The sequence below is a fragment of the Equus quagga genome, chromosome 11 (genome assembly GCF_021613505.1).
Source record: "Equus quagga isolate Etosha38 chromosome 11, UCLA_HA_Equagga_1.0, whole genome shotgun sequence".
Lineage (NCBI taxonomy): Eukaryota > Metazoa > Chordata > Mammalia > Perissodactyla > Equidae > Equus > Equus quagga.
This window is the reverse complement of record NC_060277.1, coordinates 64,490,991-64,507,317: the sequence shown is the minus strand read 5'-3', so window position 1 is coordinate 64,507,317 and position 16,327 is coordinate 64,490,991. Positions and strand designations below refer to the sequence as shown.

The 16,327-nt window shown below is 45.5% G+C and overlaps 1 protein-coding gene across 1 annotated transcript in view; it reads left to right on the top strand.

Annotated features, from left to right (window-relative positions):
• Nucleotides 1-16,327, top strand: part of GLP2R (glucagon like peptide 2 receptor) — a 65,328-nt gene that overhangs the window by 3,255 nt on the left and 45,746 nt on the right. The window contains exons 2-4 of the mRNA XM_046676779.1: nt 3,290-3,377; nt 5,143-5,247; nt 9,710-9,831. Of these exons, the coding sequence (XP_046532735.1) occupies nt 3,290-3,377; nt 5,143-5,247; nt 9,710-9,831 (315 nt within the window). The remainder of the gene's footprint in view (nt 1-3,289; nt 3,378-5,142; nt 5,248-9,709; nt 9,832-16,327) is intronic.

The following is a 16,327-nucleotide window of genomic DNA, read 5'->3' as shown; positions in this document are numbered from 1 at the left end:
CTCAGCGAGTTAGTGGTTGATGCTGGTCATCTGTGCAAGGGAGAGAGCACTCAAGGTTGAGCTGGACTTTTCCAGTTAGAAAATGTCCACTCAGGTCTCCTTTCCTCGTTACTTTGTTTGGTTCTGCCTGTGACTGAACTTGGACTTGCCTCTTGTGTTTTTGGTGTCTTTAGGACAAGTACTTGGGAAGATAGTCTGAGTTTGTCCACCTCTAGACTGATCAAATTCAGTGCTTCTTAGGGTATTGTTTTTGCTTTTGACCATTAGTCATGGGCAAAGAGCAAGGGCATATAGGAATGCCAGTTCAAGGACAGCTCATATATATGACTAATTTTATCGTCTCTTCCTCAGCCAGGTCCCAGTGAGGTTCCTGAGGAAATAAACAACACTTTATCCAACTTACTTTGGTGACTGGGAAGATTCTGGAAACTTATGGTTTGGTTATCAACTTGTCTGCTGAATAAAAATAATATAGAGTCAGTTATGGTCCCACTAAGATGTTTATTTCTTTAAACGATGTGTTGATAAACTTCCATCTTGCCTCTTGGGCCATAAGTCAGAGAGAGTTATAATTAATGCAGATTTAAAACTCATTGGAAACCAAAACCAAGGAATAAGTGCCAATTCTTTCATCATCATCATTATTATTTATTGGCTAATTGTGTGCTAAGTTGCCCCAGGGCACTGCTGTGAAGTCACAGGGGTGCTGTAAGAGATTTTAAATTTCTGAGGGAAGCAGTGATACATGGCATCTGCCAGACACTGTGCGAGTTACTAACTCAAGATAGTTCACGGTTTCAACATTATATCATGCTTAATTCCTTTTGGTGATGTCGTATCTTTGCAAAGCTGGGTTTTCTGCAGTTGCTGTGATAAAAAGCAAGTACTGCACAAAATGAACGTGGAACAGGAGCGAAGGTGGTGGTGTCCAGTCTGATTCTTAGGTGTAAGAAGTTGTGCAATCCCCAGTAGGCACTAAGATGTTAGGACATAAATACTTACTAAGTTGTTTGGACCTACCTACTTAATTATTAGGACTTTAGCTATTAAGGGTGCTGTGGAAAGATTATTGAGACATCAAGTCACCGTGAATTGAGAAAGTTTGTGAACCTTGAGTCTAAAGACTACCATACTAGCACTTCTTCAAAAAGTTGGCTGTGTTATTCTCTGGAAAAAATGCAAAGGAACTACTCATAGACCCATCGTGAACGCCGTAATATTGGGGATGGGGCATGCTGGGCAAAGGAGGGAGAAGGTAGATTGGACAAATTATTCAAGAGGTGAAAGCTGGCTACCTGTTGGGCTCATTGATGGTTTTTGTTTGTTAGTTTTGTTTTGTTTTTGCTGAGAGAGAGGGAGTGTGTATGTGTGTGTGTGTGTTTGAATGCCTTTCAATGGATCATCTCCCCAATTTATAGTAGGCTCCTCTACTCCTGTTGTTACACCTATCCTACGTCCTTCCTTCAGGTTATCTACTTGGCCCAAGAAAGCATTTGAGTTTGTTATTTGTTACCCCTTGTGAGAGGAGACGAAGCCTCAAAGCCAACTGATTGACTGGGCAACCTTAGCCCGGATCACATATTTACCCCCCTCACATTCATCTCCTCCACTCCACCCCTCTGATCTCTAGCTGGAAAATGAGAGAGCATGAGGACAATGACTCTGGTCTTGCGCTGGGGGCTTGAATTCAGAGCTGAAAGGCATATCTCAGCCCTCAAGGAACTTATGGGGTAGTTAGCGAGCCACTGATGACAGTACAAGGTGATAGGCCATAAGAATCAGTCGTGGGTGGGGTCACAGAGCACTGAGGAAAAGGGTTACTAGCTCAAGACTTCAGTGAGGGAGGTGATCAAGTATGACCAGGGGTCATTAGGCTTGAGCTGGGCCTTGAGAGATGAATAAGGAGTGAGCTAGGTGAAGATGAGGATGGAAGGGAGTACTAATGGGAAGCACAAAGATGAGAAGTCATGAAAGAGCAGACTGGGATTGAGAGATTTGGGACAGTGGTGGCTGAGATGCTAAATCTTGAGTCCACAAGACCACGAGGGGAAGACTTTCAGGGCGGACGTGTCATTCTGGAACAATGTGGAGGGGGGATGGTGGCATCAGACCAGAGGTGGAAGAAATGAGAGGCAGAGTTGGAGAGGAGAGAAATTTAGGAAGACAGTCTGGTGCCTAGGTGGATGTGGGTGTGAGGGAGAGAGAGGAGTCAAGGACGACTCCTGGTTTCTGAGAGGACAATGGTGCCAATACTGAGCCACTAGGGGAAGAGCCTGTTGGGAAGCAGAGGATGATAGGGTAAGAATGTCACTTGACTCTGTATGCCAGCGGATTAAATAATCGCCTCATCTATGGAAAATCTATGTCCTTCAGATCGGAGACTGTGTCTTGCTCATCTTTGTCTCCCCTTCAATTGCTCCCTAATGCAAAGCCTGGCATACAATAAGTGCCCCATAAAAATGAGTACATTGAAGAAGAGGAAGCCCCTTTTAGAACCAAAGAAGTGGTAGAGATACACAATTAGAAGTTGTTAGACAACCCAATCATCTGAAAATCCCCAAAAGTGTGTCCTGTATATCCAAGATTCCATGGGAGGGGTAGTTAGTGTTAGAAAGAAAAACTCCCAAAGCCTCGGTATAGTAACAGAGCATCTGTCTACCCAATATCTTTGACTCTGAACCCCCAGGTACCGAGTCTTCTGGCCCTTCTTGACACCTTATCGCTTCCTCTTAGGGTGCTGCTTGTCTCTGAGATCTGCATAGTCTTAGAAGCACGCAACTCTTCCTGAAGGTGTGAAACTTCAGGATGAGCGTATTGCATCCTCTTGAAATGTCAACCTCACTTGAAGATTTTTTTGAAAATCTTTCGTATTTGTACTAAAACCAGTATGATTAGATTATGGAGTGAATGTAAAATTTGTATGTATCTTTGTTTTTTTCTCCCCAAAGCCCCCCTGTACCTAGTTGTGTATTCTAATTGTGGGTCCCTCTAGTTGTGGCATGTGGAACGCTGCCTCAGCCCGGCCTAACGAGCAGTGCCGTGTCCATGCCCAGGATCCGAACTCTGGGCCAACGGAAGCAGAGCACGTGAACTTAACCACTCGGCCACAGGGCCGGCCCCTTGTATGTATCTTTAAAATAGAACATAAGATGCCAAAGAAATTCTGTTGCTTGGTGCAGGCCATTCTGGGGACTTCAGTGGAAAGGCTTGAGAATCATGATATGAGATGATAACAAGGCCACCTTTGTGCTTGCAGCTAACTGGGGTCATCATTGTTTTTTCTGCTCAGGTTACAGGATCTCTCCTTCAGGAGACAACTCAGAAGTGGGCTCAGTACAAAGAGAAGTGTCTGAGAGACCTACTCAAGAAACCTTCTGGTAAGCACATGTATTAGTCATCTATGGCTGTGTAACAAATAGCCCCAAAGCTTAGTGGCTTAAAACAATAATCATTTATTATCTCTCCCAATTCCTGTGGGTCAGGAGTTCAGACAGAGCACGTTGGGGTTGACTTGTTTCTGCTCTGCAGTGTCTGGAGTGTAGCTCTACTCAAAGGCCGGGACTGGAATCTTCTGAAGTGGGTTCACAGCCATGTCTGCTGGTCAATGCTAGCTCTCAGCTGAGAGCTGAGCTGGGACTGAAGATGGGCTATATATGCATCTGGCCAACTTTGATAAAAGCCATTTGTCACAGCACACTTACCACCTAATCACATGACACGAGCAGCTGTCGTAGATCGACCTGGGCATCTATTGGGTGGGTGGGGTGGGCCTCAGTCTCCTAGGGTATTAACTGACCTGAGTCATGACATTTCTCTTATCCAGGTCTACACCACGTTTAGAGCATTCCAGTAAATACATTAATAGTTTTGTCAGTCCACAGCCTCTCCTGCCCACATGCTGACTCTGGGTGTGTCCACGTTCATTTCTTTTAAAAGAAAAAAAATGATAGGGAACCTTGGCCCATTGCATCTGAGCACTGGGCCCTGGGGATGAACGCTGCCTCTCCTTGTTCTACCAGCTTCTTTCAGATCACTTCACTCAGGGGCCTGGAGGTTGACAGGACACTGTAAACTTTCCCTTCCTTTTCCTGACCCAAAGGCAGTCCCAGCCTTCCAGCTCTACTCTTCTTCCTGTAACTATGCCTTCAGTGCAGGCAGGTGGCAATCGAAGTTTGACATCTGTTACAAGAGCCACCTCCCACATTGGGGAATACTGCTTTCTGAAGTCAAAGGAGGGCAGGTCCTCTTTATCTGGAGCCACGCCTTGAGCGGCACACAGACCAGGTGCTGACACCTGTCAGCCAAGTCCACAAGGTGCCCCGAGCCAGCTCATAAGCTGGCAGATCTGCATTTGTCAGTTCGCGACGCCAGTAACCCAACTGTTCACTCCGAGTGGCCTCTGAGTTCTGGCCTAATGGGGAGCAGATGGTGGGGAAGGTTGCTTGTTTCCCAGGAGTGAGGAGCTTGTAGTGTGGATGTTTGAGATCCAGCCTGAAACCCCCTCATTTGATTCTGGGAGACCTATAAGTCTGGGCTTGTGTTTGTAGCTTCTCATCACCAAGCGCTGGGGTGTAAATCATCCTCCAAGCTTGAGATGGCCCAAATATTTCATAATGATCATTGGCTTAGTCTTCAAATGGAGAAACATGACCAGGTAGGGCTCGTGTCAGACACATGTGGCCAAGAACCTCAATTCTGCAGATACTCTTCTAGCCACTGGTCGTTTTGCGTATTTCACAGTGAAGGTGTTCCAGGATCTAACTGGTGAAGGTGTGATAATTGTTTAGTTAAGCATGGAACAGGAGGCGCCGGCCGGACCTCCCAGTGTCCTCCTGACCCCGAGTTTCTGTGAGAGTCCAGTTCATGTAAAGTAAACCAAAATCAGCATGACGTGCACATTGACATAACTGACTGGACCACTGCCAGAGGTCAAGTTGGGCAGACAAAGCCACAGTGTTTGGGGCTGCATTAAGCATTCCTGAGTTCCCTATATCGTTCCTCGTCCTTGACCCATCTGGAGAGTGGGATTCCCATGCCTCTCAGGTTATACCAGCTTCCAATGCCAGCATGGTGGGCTCTGGGCTCCTGGTGCCTCTGCCTCCATCAACATTGCTCTTCATTCGGCCCCTCTTGTCTCCACAGGCATATTTTGTAATGGGACCTTTGATCGGTATGTGTGCTGGCCTCATTCCCTTCCAGGAAATGTGTCTGTTCCCTGCCCTTCATACTTACCTTGGTGGCGCGAAGGTAATAAGTCTTATTTTGCCGATTTCTGAGAGTTTCCCGAAAGGCTGGTCCCTCCTGGGTAGACCGCTGGGTGGCGGTTAGAGCAAGAGCTCCAACCAAGGGCTTTTCTCCAGCCCTCTTCTCCCGCCAAAGGCCTCCTTCGAAGCTGTCAGTAATACATCTTCCTTCTTCTCTCTGCTTCTCCCCTTGTCTTCCCACAATTCTTCTGTGCCTGAAAGTTCCATTAACATAGTAGTCCTCTTTTCTTTGAAGATTAGAGAGTCCAGGCCTGGCTACCACAGAATTTGCTGCAGTGAGGGTAAGAATTATCACCAGCATGGAGAGGAGGAAGAAGTGAGGGAGAAAAACTGGGACGCTCACCTCCATGCAACATTTGGCTTGTCAGATGCAGAGGAAGGGCGTCAAAACTACCCTCGAAGTAGTATTGGAAATGTTTTAAGCCCCATGGGACTTGGGTGGAGAATTTAACCACTTAGCTGGCTCAGATCCTGCTTAAAGACAGTGACTGTTACTTAGGATCCACCTCCACCTGCCCAGCCTCTTGGTGGTTTTATCTTCGGAGAAGAGAGAAATAATTACTCATTAGAACTCTTTTGCCTTTGACTAAAGACCATGGACAAATTAAGAACAGGTAAAACTATTTTCAAGAAACCTAAGCAGTTACAAAGTGCCAGGCAAAACAAAGTGAGAATGGGTTTCTGAGAAGGCAAGATGGTGATATTTGATATTTAATTTCAGCCCAAGAAATCATCACATCACTTAAAATTTAGTTTCAATTTTTCAACGCCTTTAGCGCAAAGAGAGAGTTCCGAAGGAAGATGCGCTTCTGGATGGCAGAATTAGTGACATATTTTATGGAATTCTCCTCTGGTGAAATCCAGTTGGAATCAGTTCAAGAGGCATGAGGATGTGAGATTTAAGGGAAGGTGGAAGGAAAGGTGGTAGAGATTTGCTGGACCAGAGGAGTCATCTCGGTGAGGAGGAAAATGCACTGGACGTGGAGTCAGGGCCCAGAGGTTAGATTCCATCCCCCTGTTCTACACTTGGAGACTTTTGACGCTTTCCTGGAGCCCTCTGAGCTGTGGGTTCTTTGTAAAGTGAAGTGAATAATAGCTGATTCTTAAGGTCATTTTGAGGAATGAACAGGAAGGCACACACTGAGTCAGTCACACAGTAGGTGTTTCGTAAACAGGAGCCATGGCTGTGACCCAGCTCGAGTCCCATGAATTCTTTCATGTTTTTAAGGCCCCGAATGTCCACAGACTCCTCAAGGGCACAGGGAACTCACCACCACCACCCAGCTCCACCCATTACCTGTTCCTTACAAAGAGCTAAAAATATAGGTCCATTCCAGTTAAGAGAAAAAGTGATCAAGACTCCGAACTTACAGTGAAGTTAAGGCTTCAGTGAAAGGCTTAAAAAAAAAAAAAATGAGTTCTGGGCTTCTGGAATGTACTGAAGGGAGTGGGATTCGCAAAAGGGGAGAAGTTGCTCTTCCGCTCAACATTTTGTGCAGTAAATCTTTAGAGTCCAAATGGGTCCCTTCAGTAAAGAGAGAATGTGGAGCCCATGGAGGGGCTTAGAGAGGAAAGGATGGAGAAGAATTCATATGAAATGATATGAGAGGAAGCAGCATCACAACAAGAGAAGGGAGAGAATGTACCGGTGAACACAGGCTGCAACGGCGTTTAAGACTGAAGGTGAGGATGGGACCTGATTGCGAGGGAGACTGTGTATTACCCTGAGGGTTTTAAACTTTCCTCTGTAGGGACAGATGACATGGAGCCGCTGAAGGCATCAGACATGAGAAAGACATAGTAAGATCTGTGGTTTGAGAAGATGACATTGATAGCTTGTGGCTTTTGGACTGAGGAATGGAGGGGATCGGGGAGGTGAGTTTGGAAGCTACTTCAGTGGTCCAGAAAAAGAGATGATGAGGCTGTGGATGCAGGCAGAGAAAGAGGATGGAGAGAAGAGGAAAGAGTAAAGAAAAATATTGGAGGTAGAGCAGTCAGGACATCATCAGATGGAGAGGGAACTGAGGGACAGAGAGGAGTGGAAAGGGAGGAAAGAAAGATTCCCACGTGCCACCTGCCCCCACTCACACTCAGCCCTCCTCTGGTTGCCCTGGCCCCTCCTCCCTTCCAGCCCCTCACTGTTCATCATCTCCCTGGCCCCCTTCCAGCCACCTCCACAAAGCTTTCTGAAGGGCACATTGGATTATGTCAGCCCCATCACCAACACCTCTAAACAGTGCTAAGACCTTCCATCGCCTGGCCCTGCTGACCTCTCTAGCATTTTCTCCCACCTCCTCTCCAGCCAAGCAAGCAACTCCCAGGCTCCTACACCCGCCCAGCTATTCCCACCCAGTGCCTTCGCTCACGCTCCTCGCCACGATGCCTCAAAGCTTCACCCACACTTTAGTCTATAAATCCAGCTTTAATTCTCAGCTTGAAACTTTCATTCTTCTAAAAAGTTCCTCAGACTACTTCCCACAAGTTCAGTGGCCCCCTGCTTTTCTGAGGCCTCTTATGTACCTGCACGGGCTTCCGTCTTAGTATTTATAACAGCTCATGGCACTTTTATTACGCGGCTCCTTCCCCTGCTAGACTTGGAGCTGTGCCTCCTTCGTCTCTGCATCCCCGGCACAGAGCGTTATGCCTGGCGTGGAGAACACAAGTGTCAGACGACGTGATTGCCATTCACTCGTTCAATAAGTGTTTATTGAACACCCACTGTGTGCCAGGCATCGTTTTAAGTGCTGGCGATATATTAGTGACCAAAACAGAATAAAATCCCTTTCCTTTGGGGCTCATATTCTAGCAGCAGAGACAGACAATAATCAAGAAACATCATAAATCAGTAGAGGATTGAGTATGTTTGAATGTGATGTATTTTAAACAAGACAGAGTGGGGGAGGGATGGGAGGGTCGGCGTGGGGGAGTGAGTTGGGGTTGTAAACTGGGTGGTCACAGCGGGCTTCAGGACAAGATGACGCTTTAGTGAAAACCTGAAGGAGGTAAAGGATCTAACCAACAGGGGGAGAGAGTTCAGCAGGGAAGGAGACAATGAGTGAAGTTGCGCACTGTTTGGGGACATGTCTGGTGTGTTCGACAAAGAGTAAGGAGGCCGACGTGGCTGGAGTGAAGGGGGAAGAGAAGCAATAGGAGGGTAGGTCAGAGCCAGACCTGGGGCCACACCTTACAGGGCTTTGTGGGAGGCCATATAAGGACTCTGACTTGTTTTCAGAGAGCCTTTGGAAGGTTTTGAACAAGGCATGACGTGATGTAACTGACCTTTTATTCAGCTCACTCTGACCGCTGGGTTAACCGCACGAGGGGCAAGAGTATTGGAGGCATTTACAATAATCTAGGTGCGAGTTAATGGTGGCTCCAGTTAGAGGGGTAGCAGGAGATAAAAAGCGATGCTCAGATTCTGGATATATTTGAAGTTAGAGACAACAGGATTGGCTGATGGACCAGATGAAGGGTACGAGAGAGAGAAAGAAAGCAAGGATAGCTCCAAAGTTTGGGGCCAGAGGACTGGGAAGATGGGTTTGTCATCAACTGAAGCAGGAAAATGCATGGGTGGAGCAGGTATGGGGCGGAGATGAAGAGTTTGGTTTGGGATATGTTGTCTGAGATGTCTGTTAGACACCCTAGCGAAGCTTTCAGGTGGGCAAGTAAAAGTACGATGTGGGCATCCACCAGTTCACTTCAGCAGATAGTTCCTGTTGACTCACTACATGCAGGGTCAGGAGTAGGAAGTTCCAAATTTCCATTTCTCGTTTGCAAGTCCAGTCCCTGATCGTCCAGGTAGGAGGATGATGCCTTTGGGAAAGGGCTCCTGGAATAGACGTGACTGAGTCGCAACAGCCATCCTCGTGGGCAGGGTGCTTTGCCCGTCATATGCACACACATACTTGCATTTAATCCTCCCCGTAACTGGGGAGGGTTGGTCCCGTTATTATCTCCAGCTCCTGATGAAGAAAGCAGAAGGCTCAGAGAGTGGGAGGGCCCTGCCCAAGGCCACAAAGCACATAGGTGGCAGAGCAGGCTTCGTCCACCTCTTTCTCTTCTTCACGGCACCACCTCTTGAGCATCAGAAGAGATGCCCCACTAGCAGGCGCCAGGACGCCCCAGGTCTGTGTCTCTCGGCTGGGCTGCACCTTGGAGGGCTATCGCATCTCTGAGTCACCAGGGACTGTTCTGGCTCCGGAGACTTTGGGTAAACAGAGCAGATATTAGCAGATCATGGTTTGTTACGAAATGTAGAGACTTCTGTGTTTTTCTTCCCATCCCAAATAAACAGTAGGGATGCTAATAAGCCACCAAAAGGGGAAGTGAAAATACATTTTCCCTGGGATTTTCCACAACTCGGTGGTGAGGACTAGAGCCTTCCATGTCCTCGCGGAACGGGTTGCGTGTCCTGACCTTTCCCCCAGAGCTGTGTTTACTTTCAGAGAACGCAGGAAGGGCCTACAGACACTGCTTGGCTCGGGGCGCTTGGCAGACGAGGGAGAACTCCACAGATACTTGGCAGGATGTCTCCGAATGCTCTGAGAACCACAGCTTCAAACAAAACGTGAGTCTGCTTGGCTCTGTGATAATGCACCCCGGGGCCCAAGCCGCCAGGGCCCCCAGGTGGCGGTCGGCTTTAGGGGCCACACAATGAGACTTTCCCCAGCTTGTCTGCCCCAGACTCCCCTACGGGAAGTCCACAATCACACAAAACGGCAAACCCTGTGGCAGCCACTGAATTTCTTCCACTGCCAGGGTGAAATGTGAACCCATCAGGGATATCAGTCTTCAGCGTTGGTCCTCGCCTTTGCGCATGCTGTTCCTCTGCCTGGAACACCTGGAACTCAAGCTCTTCTGCAGCATCCCCCTCTCATTGTGCAGGTTTCAGTTCAATGTCTCCTTCAAAGCAAAGGCTTTTAAGGCATTAAGAATGGCCTCCGTGGTATCCCTCCCCCTGCCACCCCATTTCGTCCCTTTACAGCACCTGCCACGCTCCAACATTCTCGCGTGTTTGCTTATTTCTCATCCAGCCCCCCCCATTAGAATGTGGTCTCAGTGGCAGTGGGAGACATGTGCCTCCAGGGAACACACACGTGGCTCCGGGGTTACGAGCTCAGGGTCAATGGCCAGACTGCCCAACTGCATGTCCAGGCTCTTGGCTTCCTGGCTCTTCATACCCAGATGCTTCACCTCTCCGTGCCCCTGTGTCCCCACCCATCCCACGGGATAGGGTGCGTGTGATCACTGTGAGGATTTGAAGGTTAATAGACATAGCATTCTTCAGAGACAGGCTGACCCCTAGTCAGCACTCCACAAGTAGGAGTCACTGCTCTGTCCCCAGGATCAGCGAGGTAACTGGGCAGCAAATCATCAGAGCTGCTCAGCAAATGCTTGTTAGGGGAGCAAACAAATCTACATTCAGACGTCTCTCCACGCGTTTTCTTTCCAGGATCTTACTCTGCAGCCCTGTTATTTTCTTGTTGGGCACTTGCTCTTCTCCCCAAAAACCTCCTGTTTGTACAAATGCCACCACCTTCCTTCAAAGTGAAGTGCAGGAGGCCGGAGGAGCAGAGGAAAGTGTTCCGGACACCGTCAGATATCTAGGACCGCGTCTTAGTTTCTTTTATTTGGTCAGGCTGTGAAGCACCTACTGTGTGCTAGACTTTTACGCCAGGCACTGGGCATAAACAATAACCGAGAGATGGATTCTGCCTTCATGGAGCTGTGACTCTCAGGAGACCTAGAGAGACACCGCCTGAAGCAGTTAGGACTTTGCAGGGCCAAGTAGGGGAGGGGCACAACTCTGAGTAGGCTTTGAAACGATGCTCTGGGAAGTCGGAGAGAGGTCAGGAATGGGGCCAGGCTGGAGGGAGAGGAGGGGAGAACAGGCAGGAGTCATTGCAGGAGCTCAGCCCAGATACGGAGAGAACGCCAGTAGGGGCGGAGAGCAGAGGGAGGTTGGACTTACCCATCGGATCAGGTGTGGAGGTGCCGGGAGAGCGTAGAGTCAGGGCACCAGACATCTCACGTGTCTGGCTTGGGCCCCCGAGGAGCTCTGAAAGGCCCCACACTGAGACCAGGGATGGAAAAGAGCCCTTGTCCTTTCACCTCTCCTGGGATCTGGCTATTTCACCAGCCAATTCTTTGCCGTAACTTGAGACTGCAAACCCCCAAGTTGTGGCTTGCTTCTTTCATAATTTAGTTGGATTTTGAAATTCTCTAGCCATTCTTTAGTCATTCTAATGTTTCCCAGTCGAACACTAAAGGTATTTTAACAAAGTCAGGGGACAGGGGAAAGAAAGTAAGGAGTTTAGCTCTAGAAACACTATCTGTGTGACGTCAGCCTCATAACTTCTCCCCGAGCATCCACACAGTGAGGTTGATGATGCTGACTTTGCACAGGCTGGTGACGAGGCTGGAGGGGGCGATGAGGGTGGGGGGACTCATCATGTCTGGGCACCCACTCGGCGCTCAAGACTCATGATTACGGCAGTTCTTCCCCTCAGAACGTCTTCCCTGGTCCTCGACAAACAAAATTCTCTCGGTCCCGGGCCTCTCTCTGGTCCACTCCAAGGCAACGATCACAGTCTACTTGTCAGTGGGAGTGTCTGGTGTCTGATGGTGGCTTTTCTGCAGTGGCTACTTGGGTTTATTTTTAAAAATATGTAATATTTCATCTGACTTTCAAGAATCAAAAAAATACTTTTGCGTTAAGATTTATATATATGTATACGTGCACACAGATGTATCGCCAGTACATCTGAATACTTTTAGAAAGGTCTTTAATTAATTTTTTGGTGCCACTTACAAACTAGTTATTTCAATGCCCTTTTTTACATTTTGAGCTGCGTTAATACATTTAAGATATTAGATGCTTTAAATATTTGAATTATCATAGGTACTGTATTTGTTATAACAGGCAAATCTTCTTTAATTCTTACGTAATTCTAGTTCATTGAATGCATCAAGCTTATCTGATGAGTCTTAGATTTTCTTCAATAAGTCAATACTTTTTTCATTAAGTTTCCAATTTAAACTTCAAGTCAAGTACTTATTGGCATATTTCGTATTGGAATCCCAAGACTAATCCTAATCTTCTGATATGCTGTATTCTCTAAATAGTAATACCAATGACGTAAAGATCGTGCAGGTCATTTAAAAAGCCCCTATATGAGGGACGAGTGGAAGGATAGATCTGTGATGACGCCCAGCAAAGTGTTGCTGGAGAGGCTGGCTGTGTGGGGGGGGGGGGAGGCGTGCGCAGGTGTTCTTGGTAAAAATCCCTTCCCCTTCGCCGTGGGTTTGACCGTCCTGGCTGTGGCTTTTCCTTCAGAGCCTGGAGTCACATCTTCCCATCAGGCATGAAGAGCCTTCCATGGGACCCTCTACATCTGCCGAGAATTCTTTGTAGACGTCTTTTCAATGTGATTATTTGAGTTGAGTTGACAGACTTCTGCGTTCCTTGTACAGTTTAACCATGTGACAGGTCACACCTCTTAAAGGTATTAAAACGATACCTGTGGTTGGACTGCATTCAGCTTATCTCAGGAATTTGTCTGACTTTTGTCACAACACCAAACGCATGCGAATTGCATGCCTTGAATTAGGCAAATTGTATATTTTTATCAATTTATACTGGACTAAGCTGCTTGAGAACAATGACAAAGTCGTAGTTATATCTGAGTGCCCGCCACCCCCTGGTGTAGTACTGGGGTGCGGAAAGCCTTTACACACAGTGGGCACTTAGGAAGTCCTGAACGAGTGGCTTCATGGATTCTGAGTCACTGGGTCTGGGGGGCCCGGGCGTCAGTGCTGGCACTGATGTGCCCTAGGTGATTCCACTGCGCAGCGAGGCTGGGAGCTGAGGCCTGAGGAAGGAACCGACCAGCACGGGGAGGGGCCTGCCGCTTCCTCTGGGCTGAGGTCTGCAGCGGTCTGTCAGCGACAGGAACAGCAAAGTGGGGTCTGAAAACGGCACTTTCCAAGACAGGAAGCAAAGGTTTCTCTTTCTAGAAAAGTGAAGGCAAGGGCATTGCCTCCTCCCCTCTCCACATGGCCCTATTTCCAAGAATTTCAATACTTAAAAAAAACAACTTCAGGCCATGTTTACCTGTGTTTCTAATAGAGGCTTGACATTTTGCCCAAAAAAGGCTAGTATTAGCAAATCTTTGCCCTTCAGAGTTTTGGCAAAGAAAATATGTTATGTTCTTCCAACTGACAACACACTGGGGGTCCTCAGGCGCATTAAATGGTACTTTTTAAGGAGATTATGCGTGTGTGTATATGTATGAATATATGTGTGTGTGTGTGAGCACACGTGCATAAACATGAAGTATGTTTACATTCCTTGGTATAAAATTATGTTTAGTAGTGTCAAAATAAATTATCTCACCTTTATTCAAGCTGTTTTCTTTGCCCTTAAAAAAGTGCCTTCTATGCTCAAATGCAGAATTTAATTCATATATATGTATATAATTTTAATTTTCAATGTAACTTGTAATATATCTATTTTCCCATTTTATTTTGAAATATCCAAACATACAGAAAAGTTAAAAGAGTAATAAATTAAATACGCGTAGACCCACTATCTAGAGCCAAAATGTGTTCACATGTTGCCACATTTGCTTTCTCTCCGTCTCTCTCTTTCTGAAACGTTGGAAAACAATTCGCAGACATCATGAGATTTCACCCCTAAATATCCATCAGGTACTTCCTAAGATTAAGGACATTATTCCACATAACTGAAATTCCATTATTCCATAGATGTGTGGTTTTATTTCTGGGCTTTCAATTCTGTTCCATTGATCTGTGCACCTGTTTTTGTACTAGTACCATGATGTTTTGATTACTGTCGCTTTGTAGTATGTTTTGAAGTTGGTGATTGTGATGCCTCTAGCTTTGTTCTTTTTTCTCAGGATTGCTTTAGCAATTCGGGGTCTTTTGTTGTCCCATATGAATTTTAGGATTCTTTGTTCTGTTTCTGTGAAGAATGTCATTGGGATTCTGATTGGGATTGTGTTGAATCTGTAGATTGCTTTAAGTAGTATGGACGTTTTGACTATGTTTCTTCTTCCTACCCATGTGCATGGAATGTCTTTCCATCTCTTTATGTTGTCATCAGTTTCTTTCAGGGAAATCTTGTAGTTTTCATTGTATAGGTCTTTCACTTCCTTGGTTAAATTTATTTCAAGATATTTTGTTCTTTTTGTTGAGATTATGAATGGGATTGTGTTTTTGAGTTCTCTTTCTGTTAATTCGTTATTAGAGTATAGAAATGCTACTGATTTATGTGAGTTGATTTTATACCCTGCCACTTTGCTGTAATTGTTAATTACTTCTAGTAGCTTTCCGATGGATTTTTTTTAGGGTTTTCTATATGTAAGATCATGTCGTCTGCAAACAGCAAGAATTTTACTTCTTCATTGCCTATTTGGATTCCTTTTATTTCTTTCTCCTGCCTAAATTCTCTGGCCAAAACCTCTAATACTATGTTGAATAAGAGTGGTGAGAGTGGGTACCTTTGTCTTGTTTCTGTTTTCAGAGGGATGGCTTTCCGTTTTTCCCCATTGAGTATGATGTTGGCTGTGGGTTTGTCATATATGGCCTTTATTATGTTGAGGCACTTTCCTTCTATCCCCATTTTATTGAGAGTTTTTATCATAAATGGATGTTGGATCTTGTCAAATGCTTTCTCTGTGTCTATTGAGATGATCATGTGGTTTTTGTTCTCATTTTGTTAATGTGGTATATCACATTGATTGGTTTGTGGATGTTGAACCATCCCTCTGTCCCTGGTATAAATTCCACTTGATCATGGTGTATGATCTTTTTAATGTATTGCTGTATTTGGTTTGCCAATATTTTGTTGAGGATTTTTGCATCTATATTCGTCAGTGATGTTTGCCTGTATTTTTCCTTCTTTGTGTTCTCCTTGTCTGGCTTTGGGATCAGGGTGATGTTGGCCTCGTAGAATGTGTTAGCAAGTGCTCCATCTTCCTCAATGTTCTGGAATAGTTTGAGAAGGATAGGTATTAAATCTTCTTTGAATGTTTGGTAGAATTCTCCAGAGAAGCCGTCTGGTCCTGGAATTTTATTTTTGGGGAGTTTTTTGTTTCAGTCTCTTTGCTTGTGATTGGTCTATTCAGATTCTCTATTTCTTCCTGATTCGGTTTTGGGAGGTTGTAAGAGTCTAAGAATTTATCCATTTCTTCTAGGTTGTCCAATCTGTTGGCATTTAGTTTTTCACAGTATTCTGTCATAATCTTTTGTATTTCTGTGGTATCTGTTGTGATTTCTCCTCTTTCATTTCTAATTTTATTTATTTGAGTCTTTCTTAGTGAGCCTGGCTAAGAGTTTGTCAGTTTGTTTAATTTCTCGAAGAACCATCTCTTTGTTTCATTGATCCTTTCTACTGTCTTTTTTGTTTCAATTTCATTTATTTCTGCTTTTTGTTATTTCCCTCCTTCTACTGACTTTGGGCTGTGTTTGTTCTTCTTTTTCTAATTCTGTTAGGTGTAGTTTGAGATTGCTTATTTGAGACTTTTCTTGTTTATTGAGGTGGGCCTGTATTGCAATGAATTTCTTTCGTAGGACCACTTCTGCTGCATCCCAAATGAGTTGGTATAGTGTGTTTTCATTTTCATTTGTCTCTAGATAATATTTGATTTCTCCTTTGATTTCTTCAATGATCCCTTGGTCATTCAGTAGCCTGTTGTTTAATCTCCACATCTTTTCCCCTTTCCCAGCTTTATTCTTGTAAGTGATTTCTAGTTTCATAGTATTATGGTCAGAAAAGATGCTTGATATTATTTCAATCCTCTTAAATTTGTTGAGGCTTGCTTTGTTTCCCAACATATGGGCTATCCTTGAGAATGTTCCATGTGCACTTGAGAAGAATGTGTAACCTGCTGTTTTTGGATGGAGTGTTCTATATATATCTATTATGTCCCTCTGGTCTAGTTTTTCATTTAATTCTACAATTTCCTTGTTGACTTTCTGTCTGGATGATCTATCCATTGGTGTTAGTGGGGTGTTGAGGTCCCCTACTTTATCATATTGTT